The sequence below is a fragment of the Cyanistes caeruleus genome, chromosome 6, assembly GCF_971803275.1.
Source record: "Cyanistes caeruleus chromosome 6, bCyaCae1.hap1.1, whole genome shotgun sequence".
NCBI lineage: Eukaryota > Metazoa > Chordata > Aves > Passeriformes > Paridae > Cyanistes > Cyanistes caeruleus.
Window position 1 is genome coordinate 66,320,181 of NC_141706.1, and position 17,684 is coordinate 66,337,864.

A 17,684-nucleotide genomic window follows, 5' to 3' on the forward strand; every position below is an offset into this window, starting at 1 on the left:
GTGTCCCTCAGGGCCCAGGAGATACCCTACACATCCATGTGCTGTGTGGCACCTCAGCTCTGCTGGAAAAAGGAGCTGTGATTATCCCTGAGGAAAACAGGACAGACAGGTGTGGGCAGGCCCAGATCCCCAGGGCTGGACAATGTCAGGGGGAGAATTGACAGTGATGGTGCCTCCAGGGCTGAGTTGTGTGGGAATTCTCCCAGGTGGCCACAGAGCTCCATAAATAACACAGTGATGATGAACAATCAGCAGCACTTAGAGCCAGCACATCAGGGAATCTGGGAACAGAGGCAGGAGGGAGGGATCCTTCAGGAGGGTTTGTGCAGTGTAAGCCCCACATTCAGGCCTTCAACCCCATCCCACTCTGGTTTGTGGAGAGAGGTGAGTTCTTACACGGGCTGGATCTCTTCCACAGGTGCCTTTTTTCTCTCCTTGGCTGCAGGGGACACTGAGGTGGCTTCATCCCACTGTGGCAGAGTGGGGAAGTCAGGGAAAGAGCTATTCCAGCACCTCTGGAGGTGGTTGGTGCCTTCTCCTGGTTTTTTTCTCCATCAAGGCTCCTTTTTCCAGCTCCCTGGGACTGGGCACTGCAGGATTCAGCACACTCATGAGTGGAGTGTGCAGAGGACCCTACAGATTTCTGGGAAGCAGCTGCAGTGGGAGTTGGCTACAAGAAGCTCTCATGGGAATGCTGCAGACAGTGCTGAGGGCTGGAGGAAAGCAGCTCTGCATTCATGGTTTGCATGAAGGGAAAGTCACTGGCAGCTTTAATCTGGACTGAAATCCCAGGAAATAAACAGGAAGGGACAGGACAAGTTGTTGTTTGAGATATTTGGGTTGGTGGTGGTTTGGGGTTTCTTTTGGACTTCCCCAGCAGCCAGACCAGCTAAAGGAGCAGCACAGGAGGGTCTGTGGGTAAAACCCGGCCTCTTCCCAAGTCAGTGGCCAGGCCTTGGTGGGTTCTGCATGGCCAGGATTTCACCATGTGCATTCTGAATCACTTGATAACAATCTCAGGGCAGGGAAGCAGCCACAGGCAGATTCTCAGCAGAGATCATGAACTGCCTGGGGTCAGGGCCTTTCCTCTGTGATCACTGAGGTCTCTCCAAAGGCTCCCAGGCCTGAGGTGACCCTGTGGAATGACTCCAGTCTGGTTTCTCTGCCTTGACCTCAGAGCAGACACACAACAGCTGCACTGGTGCATCTGGAGATCCTTTCTCCCTGCTGCTAAAGGAGCCTCAGGGAGCTGGGAGAGCCAGCTAGCAGAGGAGCTGGAAAACCTCAGAGGATGCTGTTCCCTGGGCTCTCAGTGATGGCTGGATCAGGACTGAGAATAGAACTTGGGGCATGGCTTGGGACACTCTCAGTTCCCCAGAAGTGCTGGTATTCCTGCCTGCTCCAGGGTGGAGCTTCCTTCCCAAGGGCTGGGAATCCACAAGCAGCTGTCTGAGGAGTGACTCACCCATGCTGGAGGCACATCTTGAGTTGCAGAAGCAGGTCCTGCTCCCGATGCCAATTCTTTGTGCAGAATGGCACTGAGAATAGGCCATGTGTGATCAAACACACCGGAACGGAGGAGGCTGGAGGCTGCAACGACCCCCTGAGTCATCCCATACCAGATGCTCAGCAGATCCTCACCAAGTGAAGTTTCCAGCCCTCAAGTGTTTTCCATTTGTTGAGAGATCCAGTTTAGCAGGAGACAAAGAGGAGCATCTCTGCCTTGCTGAGCTGAGCATGTTTCCTACCCTTGGAGCAAGAATTCCCCCGTCCCACCAGGGCTCACTGCTGCACCTCTGGTTTGCTTTTGCAAGATGGGGATTTTTGGAAGCAGCAGGGTTTAGAGCAGGGGATGTGAAGGTGAGACAGTGCTGAGCATTTCTTGGGTGGGTTATTGGCCTTTTTTGCAAAGAAGATAGGAAATCTGTATCTAAGGAGTGATATATTGTGATGAAAAATGGTTCTGCTTCCTTCTCTGTGCTCATGGGGGCTTCTTGACCAGGGATTCACAAAGACAGGGGTTGAAGTTGTAGCTCAAAGGCAGGAAAATCAACTGCATGATTCAGCAGTTTATATGTGTGGAGCCTGATGCTGCAGTGAGGATTTCAGGGTTTGTTGTGTGGTGTTTTCCAGGCAGTTGTTCCCATTCTGAATTGGATTCTTCCTCTTGAAGTGCAGCACTTTGTAGATAATTTCTATTTCATGTAGTAGCCTTTGGAGCAGCTCTTCAAGTGAGCTGTTTTTTTTATGAAATCATGGAATTGTTTAGGTTGGAAAAGCTTTCCAAGGTCATCGAGTCCAACCATTGCCCCCAGCACTGCCAAGGCCATCACTGAGCCGTGTCCCCAAGTGCCCACATCCACACAGGGATGGAGAATCCACCACTGTCCTGGGCAGCTGTGCCAGGGCTGGACAACCCTTTCCATGAAGAAATTTTCCTTAATAACCAGCCTAAAATTCCCCAGCCTGAGGCCATTCCCTCTCCTCCTGTCCCTGTTCCCTGGCAGCAGAGCCCGACCCCCCTGGCTGTCCCCTCCTGCCAGGGACTTGTGCAGAGCCACAAGGGCCCCCTGAGCCTCCTTTGCTCCAGGCTCAGCCCCTTCCCAGCTCCCTCAGCAATTCTCCAGCCCCTTCCCAGCTCCCTCAGCAATTCTCCAGCCCCTTCCCAGCTCCCTCAGCAATTCTCCAGCCCCTTTCCCAGCTCCCTCAGCAATTCTCCAGACCCTTCCCAGCTCCCTCAGCCCCTCCTGATGCTCCAGCCCCTTCCCCATCTCCATTCCTTTCCCTGAACAGGCTCAAGCACTATGCCAGCCCTGTTTTCCAAATAATTATAAGTTCAAATGATAATAAGTTCAAGGGATTCCTGGTTTTTCTTGCTCCCTATGGCACTGATGGTTTGTCTTGTCCTGGTTTTCTAAGACCTCTAGGACAGAGGTTCTTGCTGTTGCTGGGTTTAGTAGCATCTAAAACCACAGGACAAGATTTTGTGTTCCTCTTTCACCTTTCTTCCCAGTCAGCAGTGACCACAGGGCTGGACAATCCTTTGCTGAGCTACTCAGTTCCTGAAGGTTCTGCTCGTTCAGTCATGAAGAAATGGTGCAGGTTGGGGTGGGAGAGGGACCATCCTGCACCAGGGGTTTTCCAGGCCAGATGGGGCTCCTTCAGAGCACATGGTAGATAATTCCCTGAGCTAATATCCAAATATTAAAATTCATCTTTGAAAGAGCTTCAAGCAGCCTCACAACTGGATTTGAACAGGACATCAAAGCCCCATGTCCATGAAATTATTTTCCAGAGTTGGGCAAGACACAAGATGATGTGGTAAGAGATGATGAGAACCAGCTATACTGGATCAGAGGTGTGAAATAAATCTGAGGTCAGGCTTTCACTTTGAGATCTTCTTGCGGAGTCTGGGAATGACACAAACCATTTCTGCTCTGGTGGAGTGTTTTGACAATTGCTGTCTGAGTGGATTTGCAGGCCCTTCACTTGCGCTGCTTCCTGCTTTTTCTGCACAAGAGTTTGACACAAGGCAGAACAGCAGCAAACTCCTCATCTGAACTGCAGTGCAGAACCTCAGATGAAGGTTGCAGAAAATGGTCCTGTGGGAGGCCAAGGATACAGGGATAAGGAGAAGGAACTCGTGCTGAGGTCACCTCTGCCTTCACCCCATCTGCAGAAATCCTCATGGAATCCCAGAAAGGTTTGAGTTGGGAGGGACCTTAAAGCTCCATCTCATTCCACTCTGTGCCATGGGCAGGGACACTTTCCCCTTCCCAGGTTGCTCCAAGCCCTGTCCAACCTGGCCTGGAACCCTCCCAGGGCTTAGGAGGTCCACAATGCCCAGGCATCAAGGGTTTGTGCAACACTTAGCTGTGCTGAGTTCTCAGGAACTTGTTTTAGTATTTGGTCAGCCTTTCCCAGCCTGGCAGGGGTTCCTGCTTGACCCTGCCCCGTGATTTCACTGCCCCCTCCAGAGCCCCCTTGACGTGTTGTTGGATTTTATTGTTTCTCTCTCACTGGCGATTTCCCGACAAAACTCGGTTTTTTTCCTCATGAGGGAAATCTTCCAAACTGCTCCAGATTCTCATCTGCTTAAACCTTTCCAAAAATGTGTTTCCCAGGCTGGCTTGCTGGGCTCTGCAGAGGTTTCACCAGGTCAGAAGAACATCATTTTCTTCCCATGGGCTGCAGATGCTGTTGAGTGTCCATCCCTTTCTTGCAGCACTGGTGGTACCTTTTCATCCTGCTTCTCCTTGTGGAATGCTGCTCTTCTTACACTTTGCCTTTCAAATTGCTTTCTGCCCCTCTAGGCTTGAGATCAAAACCAGATTGGATGTGTTTTATTCCATCAGCCAGGCCTTTAATGAAAACAGTGATCAGAATCAGACCCAGGACAGGGAGAGAAGAAAAGCTTGGCTGGTTTCTCTTGAGAAATCCTCACCATCTGCTCCAACCCTGGTTCTGAAGGACTCTGCCATGGTCTGTGTCCATGTGTGTACTTGTCTCTAGGTTTTATCCCATCTTTCCCATGCAGCTTTTGAGTCTTGTTCAAAGGAATTTAGGGAAGGAATGAAGATTTCTGAGATAGAGCATTCCCGCCGTGGGCATGGACAACTGCACAGTGTCCTTGGTCAGGCCCCTGAGGCAGCTGCCAAGGGAAGGGAGGGAGTGAAACTGGTCAGGATTTAGGTCAGGCTTAGCCATGGACCAACAGCAGCAGCCTGTGCTGGGCTTCACCCAGCCCAAAGATGAAAGAAAGGTCCCTGGAAGTGTCCAAGGCCAGGCTGGACAGGGCTTGGAGCAACCTGGGATGGCAGAAGGTGTCCCTGACATGGCAGGGGGTGGAACTGGATGAGTTTTAAGGTCCCTTCCCACCCAAACACTCTGTGACTCCATGGTTCTTTGCTGAAGGAAATGCTGGAGTTGCACAAACCTTGGGCACTCAAGGAACCAACTTTTCATTTGTTTCCCTTCTTACCAAGCTCTTGAGTTTCTTCCGTTGCTGAGATCCATAAAAAGCCTTCTTAGGACATTTCCCAGGACCCACAGTTGGACTGACTGCTCTGTAATTCCCAAATGCTCTTCCTTTCCCACTCCCTTGCTTGTGAGACCCCTTCCTGAAGGTCCTACAGGTGTCTGCTCATGGCTTGGGTGGGATCACAGAAAATCCAGAGTTGGAAGGGATCCACAAGGATCACCAAGCTCAGCTCCTGGCTCTTAGGACAGCCCCAAGAATCCCACAGGACAGTGGATGGGAGCATCTCTTCCATCCTCTTTAACTGGTCCAGATGCATTTGGCTTCATGATTGAGGTAGAACAGAGATTTTTCAATATTGAACAACTTAATAAATGCAAAAACCTTGGCTGTATCCTCCTCCTCCATCATGCCAAGCTTTATCTTCCCTTTTTTCTGTAAGTGAGTGCCTACATTATTTCCTTCTCTTGGCCTTATTCCTAAGGTATTTCCAATACCTTTTCCTACTGCCTTTTAAGCTCCTGGACAGCTGTCTCAGGATTTTGTGGTGTTTTTTGGAGTCACCAGTCAGATGTGAATGTCTCAGGGAATGTGTGATTTCAAGAGGGAGATGGGCTGTACTCAGAGGGATTGTGTATTTGTGGCTGGATTTTGGTGGATTTCTGTCAGCATTAATACAAACACAGACAATAATAATAAATAGCTCTGTTTTCCAACCAATTTAATATTGTTTTTAATTTTTCCTATCATTCCTGAATACTCCTTTTCCACTCTAGGAGCCCTGGGGGTTTTGCTGTCCCGAGTGAACTGCTGGGACTGGCCTGGCCTTTGCTCCCAGGAGAATGTCACCCAGTTCCCCACCATCAAGATTTACAAGGAGGGACAGCAGTCGGTGACATACGATGGCATGTGGGGGACAGAGGAGCTGAGCAGCTTCATCCTGCTGTGAGTGACAAACCCCCACAGGGTGACACTGGCACATCTGCCACCTCCTTCTGCTGACACCATCCCTCTCTTTTTGCTGGAATTCTTAAATTCTTATTTTTAGTGAGGATCCCAGTGCTTTAAGTTTGGCTCAGGCTGTTCTCTCTTGGCTGTAACCAGCTCCAGCACCTCTCTGGGACTTCCCAGATGATAATTTTTGTCTCTAATGAGGTGTCACACTTGTCCTGTTGTGATGTGGCCTTGTTGGATTGAGGTTGATTGTTGGTTCTTCATCCCAAGAGCAGAGAAGACAACAGCCCAGGTTGTTTCTCTGCCTTTCCACAGGAGCCAAGTTCCCTGCCCACTGAAGCTGACCACGGTGGATGAAGCAGAAGGATATTTAAGAGGGGAGATTCCATCTGAGCTCTCATCCCATCACCACACCTCACTCCTGGGAGTTTTTAGCACAGACACCAGCAAAGGTTTGTTGGGATTGGTGGGTTAAGCTTCATTCCTGGTGGGACAGGGATGCTTCCAGCTGTTGGAAGTTCACAGCACATCCTGCCTGGCACTGCCTTTTTCAGTTTTGCCACGAGAGGCTAGCAGGTGATTCCAGGTGTGGGGTTTCAGATCCATACCCTGGCCCAGAGGACATCCAGCTGCCAGCTGTGTTTGCTGCACCCACGTGGGAGCAGAAACTTCCCAAGCCTGTCATGTCTCCTGCCCCTTACCCACAAGGGTTTGGCTCTGTCCTCTTTATGAGTCCCTTCAAAGCAGTTTTAGGCTGGAATTAAATTCCCTCTTAACCTCTGGTTTAGCCCAGATCCATCAGCCTCTTCCTCTGGCCCATGTACAACGTGTCCCAGCATATTCTTCCTTAAAAAAGGAAGAGATCCACTCTTGGATCTTGCTGACTTCTCCTGAAGAGGAAACAGCCTCAGTTCTTGTAACACACAATCCAAGACCTTTATTTTTATATTTTTTTAACAGAACAGCAAGGTAAAAGGAAGTTTCCTGCATCAGAAGGAATGAAATGTGAATAACTCAATGTAATCCTCTTGAGGATTTTGGAATGGGTGGACAAAGAAATGCAAAATGTTACCAAGGGAGAGGGAATAAATCCAGTCTGGAGACAGAACACCAGGCAAATGACAATCATGGAATGGTTTGGTTTGGTTTAAAGCTCATCTTGTTCCATCCCTTGCCATGACAGGAACACCCTCCACTGTCCCAGGCTGCTCCAAGCCCTGTCCAGCCTGGCCTGGGACACTTGCAGGGATCCTGGGCACCCTGTGCCAGGGCCTCACAGTTGGGAGCCGAGTTCTTCCAACCCCACAGACTCCCAGTTGCCAGCTTCCCCTAGTATTTTCTGCCTTAAAAATAGGAGAACTTCTGATCTTGCTTAAGATCAAACTTTCAGATTATTTTGATTTTAAAGCTCCCTTGTGCCTCTAAGCTTTGGTTTAGTGCAAACCAAGCTACTTTCTCACGTGAGAGGGTCCAGAGGGAAGAGGTAAGGACAGGACAGAATGCCTGGAACCAACTAGAAAACACTTGGGCTGTGTTCCCTGAGCCAGCTGACAGCCAAATCTCTGCCTTCCTCTAATCTGGTAAATACAGCAGGAAATCCTACTGATCCCAAAAAACATTTAATCCAGCCCAGAGAAGCTGTGGCTGCCCCTGGATCCCTGGAAGTGTCCCAAGGCCAGGTTGGACAGGGCTTGGAGCAGCCTGGGACAGTGGGAGGTGTCCCTGCCATGGATGGACTTTGGGGTCCCTTCCAACCCAAACTATTCCATGATTCTACAGAGAAGCTGTTCATTTCCTGCCATGCAAACATGAGCCTTGGAGGCTTCCAGACAGCTCTTTGTGCATCCTGTAGGATTGGCTCTTCCCTCAGGACACATTCCATCTGCAATCCAGAATGGCATCCTCAGGCTGGGCTAACTCAGCCTCAGGGAGATGAAATCTGGGATGTCTTCTCCACCCATTTCCTGGGGGTGCTGGAGCTGTGATGCAGAACAGCCTGAGGGAGCAGGAACCTGGAGCCAGCTGTTCTGGCATCAAGCCAGGCTGGAGTCAGGAGAACCACACTGCTCCTCTTACCAACCTGCAGGTTTATCTGGAATTCCCAATCGTTTTCTCGTGGCAGAATTGCTGCTCTAACCCCGAGCAGCAGCGAGCTGTGTCATTGCCATTTCTAGTGAACTGAAAAGGAGCAGTGAGATGTCCTGCTAAAAAAAATCCTGGATGTTTTCCAACCCTTAGCATCAGGACTATGTTAAGAAGCCCATTGGGGGGTCTGAGCTAAAAGAGGCTTGGTGGAAAAATCCTAAATAAAATTTACTAGTTGGAGGTGAATGTATTTTGAGGGCAATGAACGAGTGTTTTCCTGGAAACTCAGAGAACTTTTAGGACAGAAATTTGGTTTTGATGCAGAAACTGGGAGCATCCTGGGAAGTAAAACTGTCCTAAACCCTCAGGGATAAATATCCTTGAGCTCTGGTGCCTCACAGGGCTTGGCAGCATCAGTGGAAGCCAAGTGAGGAAGGCACAAGAGATGCTACAGGAGCTGCTGTGCTGGAGAGCACAGTCAGAAAATGTGACTGAAAATCTTCCAGGGGGATGAAAGGGTGGGGCTCAGATAAAAACTCTGCAGGGATTTTGGACCCTTCCTCATGTAGCAGCTCAATTCCTTGTTGTTCCCAAGTCAGTGAAGTTGTGCTTGTGCAATTCTGGGCAGCTGGGATCCCAGCTCAAGGAATGTGCTGCAGAGCATGAGTAGGACCCTCAGGGAATTCAAATCATGCTTTCAGGAGGGGACCAATTTCCTAGGAAATATTTAAATAGATTTTTTTTCAAGTGCTTCCTGTCTGCAGTGGAGCTGTGTGAACTTGGAGGGGTTTTGGGTACGAAGCAAAGAACCTGTCACTGGAAAAATATGGGCTGGTGTGTGGCTCTGGATCTAGTGCAGCCAGAAATAGGGAAAAATTTGGAAGTGTGATAGGGAGGGAGGATCTCATCAGCTCAAGGAATAAGCCTGGTATTGCTGGAGGTTGTCCTGACTTAGGAGGGAATTCCTGCAGCCAGTGCAGCACTTCAAGACAAGCTCATATCTCAAGTGAGGATTTAAAGCTTGGTGGAGGAATTTGGGATGGGAACTTTTCTTTCAGCACTGATAAAATCAAGTAACCAAAGACCAGAAGAGCTGGAAAGCAACATCCAAGAATGGTTTCTGTGTAGCAGCAGTTGGAGAGGGGCTTTGGAGTGACAGGACACAGGGAATGGCTTCTCACTGCCAGAGGGCAGGGATGGATGGGATATTGGGAAAATATTGTTCCCTGGGAGGGTGGGCAGGCCCTGGCACAGGGTGCCCAGAGCAGCTGTGGCTGCCCCTGGATCCCTGGAAGTGCCCAAGGCCAGGCTGGACAGGGCTTGGAGCAGCCTGGGACAGTGGAAGATGTCCCTACCCTGGCAGGGGTGGAACTGGCTGAGCTTTAATGTCATTTCCAACCCAAACCATTCAGAGATTCTATGATAATGACTGAGCCACTCCTTAAGGAACTCCTTCCATTTAAAAAGGAAAACAGCTTAAATGAAATCTTATGGGCCACGTGGGAAAGAGTGGAAAATCCAGCTTTGAGTGTAGCTGCAAAACAGGAATCAAAGAACCAAAAAATGACCGGTTGTGAGGCAGCTCCATCTACTGAGCTCTGAGTCACCGGTCCCAGGAGCTTGGGCTGTGCTGTGACAGTGAATGTTCTGAGGAGCAGTCACTGGTGTGTGACAGCAATTTATATCATGGCTGCATCTGAGATACCCCCTTAAATCTCAGGAAGAACCTGGCTTCTCCAAAGAGGGAGATTTCTCCCTCTCCTTGGGTCGGAAGAGCCGATCTTGTTGCTTTCAGTTGCTCAATTCAAAGGAGGAGGGGGGTGGTGGTGTTGAAATCCTCCCTGTTCTCACCCCACCTTTGGCAGCAGCTGTTTGGAGCTCTGATCTCTGCATTTCACAAGCTCCCCACCATGTCTTGCATGTTCCCACAAAATTTGGCTTTCCCATGGATCCCCTGCCTGAAACCACAGCCAGGCTGGACAAGGCTTGGAGCAACCTGGTCTGATGGGAGGTGCTCCCACCCATGGCAGGGCATGGAACAAGATGAGTTTAAGGTCCTTTCCAATCTAAATCATTCTGGAATTCTGTGAAATTGGAGGCTTTTTATAAGGGAATAAACCAGCTCTGCAGTCAGCTTTGTTTTGGAGCTGTGCTCTCAATCTCAGCTGTGATCAAGAGAGCCCAGCCTGGTTTTTCCTTATCCTGCAGCAGCCCCAGAGTGCTGGAAGGAGCTGGATAAACCAAGAGACACTTGAGGGAAAGGCTGGTTTATCTCCAGGCTCTTAGCCCTACTCCAGTAAAGCCATCATCCATCATTTCTCAAAGGTCACTGGGATTTATAAGATTTCTGTTTAGACTTATAATTGGTCTCCTGTTCCCAAGAACTCTTACAGACTGTAAGAACTTAAAGACATTTCATTTTCCAGCAGTGCCTGTGTCCTGCAGATCCTGGAGGCTCAGTGCTAGTGGCTGAAGAGCAAACACTCTTCTCATAATGGGAATTTTCCCCTGATCCTTGCTCTCTGCCTGCTCCTCCTCCCATGGCCTGTAGTAATTTCTTGTGAGCCTCTAATCCTGCTTTAGTTCCTGAAAGTCTGCTCTGGCAGGATGTTATGTGTGCAAGCATCGATCAAGTTTCCAGGAAAAAAAACCTCAGCACTTCTCTTTCTGTTGTTTATTCTTGTGTCTTTGTCTTTTTCCAGCCAGGGAAGCTTTTGAAGAGGCAGGAAACATCCTAAGTGGCCACGTAAGGATGGGGATGTATTTTGAAGATGATGCCTTGGCTTTGTAAGTGGTTTCTCTTTTCCTTTGGGAAGAATTCAAGCTGATCTGCACTTAGTGAAAGTGTCACTGTGCTGAGTGACAGCTACAAGTGACTTTTTCCTGCAGGGAGATGGGATCAGGACTCATCCAAAGGGAATTGTCACCTTGGCTCTGCCACTGATTCTCATGGTCACCTTCCTGCTGTCCATACTCACTCTGGGTGTTTCCAGTCCTTCTGCCCTCATGGATGTGATTGTGTTCCTCCCACAAACAGGAACAAACCTTTCTGAAAACCAAAAACAGGCTGGAAAAACTATACCATCAGTGTGTGAGGGGGGAAAGAGTCCTGCCTTTCTCTTTCCATGAGGAAAAAATGATGGATAGTCACTGCAGTGCCTTCCCTTGCTCTGCTGGTTGCCCCCAGTTGCCAAGAACAGCCAGAAAAGAAGCTTGGGCTGGGAGTGGAGTGGACATTGAGTCTGGGTGCTGGAAAAGACTTTGGAGGCTGAGAAATAAATACTGTCTTGCCATGGAGCTGCATTCCTGGTGGAATTGCATCCCTGACTTGAAGTCAAATGGGAGTTAATGAGATCTTCCATGTGTAATGAAGCCTCCAGCAAGGGGCAAAGTCCTTTGGGTTGGAGTGTGAGAGGAGCTTCAGTGCTTAGAAATGCAGCTGGGTCCAGGGGGAATCTCCAGCTTGCCCTGGCATCTCATTTCCATCAGGAATTAGTTATCAAGGCAGAGTTAAAAATCCCAGGAGGTGCTTGGCCTGTTTTCCAGGTGTGGGTTTAAGAGGCTGCAGTGCAGCAGGGAATTATTTTCATTAGTTCCTCAGAGGTGTGATGCATTCCTGATGAGACACGGGCATTTTTGTGGTGAGCACGGAGAATAGAAATGCAAACACCTTGGGAATACATCTCTATTAACCAAACTGCTTCAGGCATCAGTCAAGATTTTTCTTCCCTGAGGATTTCAGCCCAGCTGCTAGAAGGGAAAAAAAAGGCAGAGGATAGGGTGATCTCTCAAGGTACCAGGAGAAGAAGCCTGTGCTCTCTCAGAGCTGACACATGCACGAATTCACCTCCCTGCTCTTGCTCCAGGAGTCTGCAGCCTGCTCCTGTTTAGCAGGAATATTTAGTGCAGTTTATACTGATAGTCCTTCTGCCCAGTTTGGATTTTGGCTGTGATTTGTGGATGAAGCTACGGTAGCTGATGGGCTTCTCAACTGTAAGCAGAAAGTAAACACTTACAGGAATTCCTGATGCAAGAGCCAGGCTCACTTCCCTTCTTCAGAAAATGAAAAACCATTCTTCAGCTCAGTGCTCAAGGAGAAAATATTTGTGGCTCCTAGGTCACGGAAAGCTGATTCCCCTTTTGTGCATCCTGTGGACCTTTTCCAGGGAAAAGGGGCTACAGGATACACAAAGGGTGTTGTCAGCAAAGCTGTTTGCTCAGCAGGCACCTGCTGGGCTGGTCCCTAATGAAGGGGAAAAAGGCATTGAGGGAGAAATGCTTTGCATGAGGTCCTTACTTATTTCCACGTGGATGTCAGAGATTCCTGCCAAGTATTCGTTTGCAGATGGTTTTGATTGAAATGCAAGACTTGTGTTACCCACTAAATGGTCCTGCTGTATAAATAGAAACCTGTGGTGAGCACAACACAGTACCAGGAAGAGGAGAAGGGATTTCAGCATAGAGTGCAGCTGGGGAATTTGGTGATTTTTCTGGCAGTATATGAGATATTTCCTTATGGAATCACAGAGTAGAACCCCAGAATGGTTTAGATTGGAAGAAATCTTAAATCCCATCCAGTTCCACCCTCTGCCATGGGCAAGGACACCTTCCACTCCAGGGATGGAACAGCTTCTCTGGAATCCTTTTCCAGCACCTTACCACCCTCACAGACACTTTTCAAAGGCTGCTGAACAAGGTGATGTATTTTAGATACAGGGAACAAGAGTCCTCACTCCTCTGAGCCATGACCAAGGCAAAGAATCTCTTTAAAACTCACAGAAGTTTAATAAGTTCAAAATCCCTGAATTAAATACTTTTTAGGGTCTTGGCAGACTTAATCAACTGTAAATACATCAGCTCACAGTGAAGCTTGCAGTGGATTAGTCCCAGAGAGATAAATGCTGTGATAGAAGATGGGAAAGGCCTCCAGAAGAGTTGGACAACATGGAAATTAATTATCTGTAGTTCCCTCCATTTTCTGTGTCACTGATGACCTAAAGAAACTCTTCTCTGTGAGGGTGGGCAGGCCCTGGCACAGGGTGCTCAGAGCAGCTGGGGCTGCCCTTGGATCCCTGGAAGTGTCCAAGGCCAGGCTGGACAGGGCTTGGAGCAGCCTGGGACAGTGGAAGGTGTCCCTGCACATGGCAGGGGTGGAACTGGATGAGCTTTAAGGTCCCTTCCAACCCAAACCTGAGAATTCTCGGATTCTTTGGTGTCACAGCCTTTGAAAAATTGCCAGGAGCCTTTGAAAAACAAGCCAGACATGCCCTCAAAACCTGCAGAGACAGCTGATTTCCCCTGTCACACCCTTCCTCTGGGCAGTGCCATCTGGAGCCTCCAGGGCTGAAGTTCCTCAAACTTCCAGAAAATTGGTGTCCCCCCTGCCCTTTCATTGCTCAGACTTCTCCTATTTTTGCTTTTCTCACTTTCTCAGCTTTTTCTTTGAATCCCTTGAACCCTCTCACCAGAAGGGTGTTGTGGAACCAAAGATAATCTGGCTGCTTCACCAGGAGTGGGTGGGTGCAGCCTGTGTGTGTTGCTCCAATGTGGGGCTTGGACTTCACCAACATTTCTGGGCTCGTTCACTGAAACAAAAATTGGATCTGCTGGAGGTTGTTTTGTTGTGGGCTGTGTCCCTTGGATGGAATGTGAGCCCTCTGTTTGCCTTGGCTGGGGAGGCAGAGTGAAGCCCTGGGTGGGTGTTTGCATCACCCAACCCTAAGTGTAAACATGAAAGAGAAGCAGGAATAAAACCCCAGAATCCCAGAATGGTTTGGGTTGGAAGGGACCTTAAAATTCATCCCATTCCACCCCCTGCCACGAACAGGGACACCTTCCACTACCCCAGGTTGCTCCAAGCCCACCCAACCTGGCCTTGAACATTTCCAATGATGGGACACATCTCCAGGAGGATGCCAGCTCCTCAATTTGGGGTGTGTCCAACCCCTCTGTGCCCATCCCTCTTTTTCAGATCCCGAAAATACTCCGTGTCCCCCCCTGCCCTCCTCCTCGCCCGCAGCGGAGGCCGGAGCGTGGAAGGCATCGCTCTTTCCCAACACAGCGTGCAGGACATGGTGCAGATGATCAGATATCAACTGCTGGACATTTTTGTGAGTAAAAATAAAACCAAAATGTCCTTTTTTTCCACTGCAGTCATTTGCAGAGCCCTGACTGTAGCGTGGAGTTGTGCAGAACGGCCGTGTCCGCTCGTTATTTTTATCGTGCCAAGTCAGTTTTTAAATTTTATGACTTGGAGCAGGGAGTCTGGACAGAAATCTTCTGTTTGCTGGGTGGTCTTGGAGCAGGAGACCCTGGAGCTGAGAGATTGGTTTCAGGGTCATTCACCTGCTGCAGCAGTGGCTTGGCCTCCCACAGGGTCTGTTCCCTATTCCCAGGGTTTTTTCCATGTGCCTTTTGGAGCCTTGCTCTGCTCACATCCCCAAGCTCACAGCTGCTCCCGCAGACTTGGTGCACTTGGGTTGGGCAAAGACATCTCCAAGTGCCCCCAAAATCCCAGCCCTCTTCCAGCTCCCCACATTCCACACGGACACTGCAGCCTTGTTTAACCCCTGCACCCTCATGTAAGAGCAGAAAGTGGAATTTTCTCCTCTTTTCTCCTCCCCATAACCCCCAGTTTCTTTTTTGGGATGTCCTGCAGCCAGAAATCACCGTGTCAAATCTGCCCCGGTACTTGCAGCTCAGAAAGCCCTTCCTCATCCTGTTCAGTGCTGGTAACATCAGTCAGATGGAAAGAAAAGAAATGCTGAAGCTGGCAAAAGGAAGACCCCAGCAGGCGTTTGTGGCTTGCTGGTTGAACCTGTGAGTGTTTGAAAATCTCTCCATTAACTCATTCTGAGCCTCACAGGGGGAAAAAAACAAAACCCTGAGGCTGCAATTACTGAGAACACGAGGTGGTAATGTGATTATTGGGTCTGAAATCATCAGGAGTTGATGGTGGGGGCAAAGCATTGAGCAATGGTTCACTCAGTGTTCTGGGCAGCTGCAAAAATTGCCTGACAAAGTAAAATTAGTAAATATTTAATTGATTGCAGAAATGGTTTTCAATAGAGGAAAATGTTCTCTAGTGCTTGTCGTAGCTTGACCCTGGGTCTGGTGTTACTTGTATTTATGTTGCATGTGGGAAGAAAAAAAAAAAATGGAAATTTGCCCTCCTGGAATGTCTTATGGTGATTTTCCATCAGCAATTAGAGGGAATGACTGGTCATTGGCTGCTGAAAGAAAGTTTTCACAACCAGAAGCCCTATAAATGAAACTTAAAAAAATATTCAAGCAACAAAATTAATTCGAGACCTAAGGAATAGGAGATTGTAGGAAAGGGGTTTGGGTTTTTTTGTTGGTTTTTTTTTTTTAATCCTCCTCTTCTTAGTTACATTTTGAATTTTTATCCTCTGTTTGTTTTGCCCAAGCCCAGAGAAGCCTCAGTGGCTTAATCATAACGTGCTTTGAAGTCTGGGAAGCACCGTCCAGCGTGGGCTGGAGTTTAGCTGAGGGGGAAAATGCACATGTGCTCAGAGAGAAGGGGATTGGGCTGCCAGTAATGCAGCAGAAACGAGAGCCCTGGAACTTCCCCACCTACACATCTGCCTTTGCTCTGAGACACAAAAAACCTTCCTGTGCCAGAGCAAAATGCCACAAAACACACCAGGATCCCAGAGTGGTTTGGGGTGGAAGGGATCTCATCTCACCTTCCACTGTCCAAGATTTCCCATCCAGCCTGGCCTTGGGCACTTCCAGGGATCCAGGGGCAGCCACAGCTGCTCTGGGCACCCTGTGCCAGGGCCTGCCCACCCTCTGTCGTGGTTTTAAACCAGTAACTAAAAAAATTACTTATTTTTTTTTACACCTCCCAGCCAAGAATTCCCATTTCCCAATATCCCATCTCACCCTGCCCTCTGCCACTCCCTGTGTCCTGTCACTTCATGTCCTTGTCAAAAGTCCCTCATCCTGGAGAGAGGCCCTCCCTCACTCCCAGGGCAAGAGCCAGCTCAGACCTGAAGCCTTAAAACAGTGCTGGAATGTCCCAGCACCTTTTTGGGTTTGCTGTCCCTCTGTCTCAATGTCCTGTTTTCACTCTCTCTGTGTCACTTGAGGAATTTGCCTTTCCATCCCTGTGGAATTGCTGTTTCTGTGGGGCAGTGGCAGCAGCTGGGCTGGAAGGAGCTGGCAGCTGTCCCTGCAGGCAGGGCTGGACCCTGGGGGGCTGCAGGACCTGTCCCACTCTTGTCCCACCTGTTCTCAGAAGCTTAAGGTGGAGAACATTCCCACCTTCCTACAGAGTCTGTCCTGCTCAAGGATTCCTTCACCCATCCAGGCTGTTTGCTCTCTCTCCCTTGGATCCTAACAGGTTCCTTAAGCATCAAGCTCGTTTACAGTGCTTAGAAATTCTGCAATGGCTTGTGCTGGAAGGGACTTCAAAGCCCATCCTGTTTTTCCATGGCCAGAGTCACCTTCCACAATTCCAGGTTGCTCCAAGCTCCATCCAGCCTGGCTTTGAGCACTTCCAGGGATGGTGCTTCTGCAGTCCCACCAAACTGTGCTTTGCTGGATGTAACCCAAGGACTTCGGTGGTTTTTTTGGCTCTCAGCCCTGTTGTGCTGCCAAACCTAAATCTCCTCTTCCCAACAGGAAGAAGACTCCAGTGGGACACGGGATCCTCAGGACGTACTTCTCCACCACGCCTTCCTTGCCCGTTCTCCTCTGGGTGAACCTCCATGCTGGTGGCCAGGTATTCAAGTTCCCATCAGAGCAGTCCATCACTGAGATGAACATCTTGTCGTGGCTGGAGAAGCTCCAAGCAGGACTGGAGATTCCCAGCAGTAAGTGGACACAGGTTTACAGCGTTCCCAAGCACACACTGTGAGCTCCGGTCTGTTTATGGGAAGATACTACGTGCAATAAATTGTCTGCCCTGGAATTTAAGGATGGAAAAATCAGCTCTGCTTGTTAGAGCTGGAGAAGTACAAAGAGTCCAGCCAGGAGAGAATGCCCACACTCCCAAGTTTGCTTTGGGACTGTTTAATGCTCGGAGCCAAACGTGGATAGTTTGGAATTGACATCTTTTCCCTGTGATAATCCCCAAATCTGGCTGTGTTTTCCCATTCCCAACCACAGCTTGCTAATAAAAAAGCTCCCAGCTCCCAGCTGTCAGTGTAAGAAGTAGCTGCTCTTTGGGCACCTTCCTGCATTTCTTTTTGGATGGAAAAGGATGAGGAAGCTGGTGTTTTACTGGGGGCTTTAGGGCATAATGGCTTGGCTTGTGCTGTGAAGCTTTTCACTGCATCTCTCCTGTCTTGATCAGCCTGATGAGGCTTTGGAAGGAGCCAGAATGGATCTGCCTTCCTCAAGGGAGCTGGAGAGGGACTGGGGACAAGGCATGGAGGGACAGGACACTGGGAATGGCTCCCTGTGCCAGAGGGCAGGGATGGATGGGAGATTGGGAATTAATTCCTGGCTGGAAGAATGGGGAGACCCTGGAATAGAATTCCCAGAGCAGCTGTGGCTGCCCTTGGACCCCTGGAAGTACCCAAGGGCTTGGATATTTAAGGTCCCTTCCAACCCAAATTGTTCTGTGGTTCTATGATCTTTCAGAAAAGATTTTTAATTTTGTATTCCTTAGAATGGGGTGGGGGGAAAGCTGTAATTCCTC

The 17,684-nt window shown here is 49.2% G+C and overlaps 1 protein-coding gene across 3 annotated transcripts in view; it reads left to right on the top strand.

Moving 5' to 3' along the window:
- TXNDC16 (thioredoxin domain containing 16) overlaps window positions 1-17,684 on the top strand; it is a 36,667-nt gene that overhangs the window by 16,926 nt on the left and 2,057 nt on the right. For 2 of the 3 annotated variants that reach the window (XM_086892306.1, XM_086892305.1), the window contains 6 exons: window positions 5,755-5,923; window positions 6,248-6,384; window positions 10,720-10,804; window positions 13,989-14,127; window positions 14,676-14,836; window positions 16,664-16,854. In XM_086892306.1, coding sequence (XP_086748432.1) covers window positions 5,755-5,923; window positions 6,248-6,384; window positions 10,720-10,804; window positions 13,989-14,127; window positions 14,676-14,836; window positions 16,664-16,854 — 882 coding nt within the window. The remainder of the gene's footprint in view (window positions 1-5,754; window positions 5,924-6,247; window positions 6,385-10,719; window positions 10,805-13,988; window positions 14,128-14,675; window positions 14,837-16,663; window positions 16,855-17,684) is intronic. The other variant, XM_086892307.1, reaches the window with a different exon arrangement.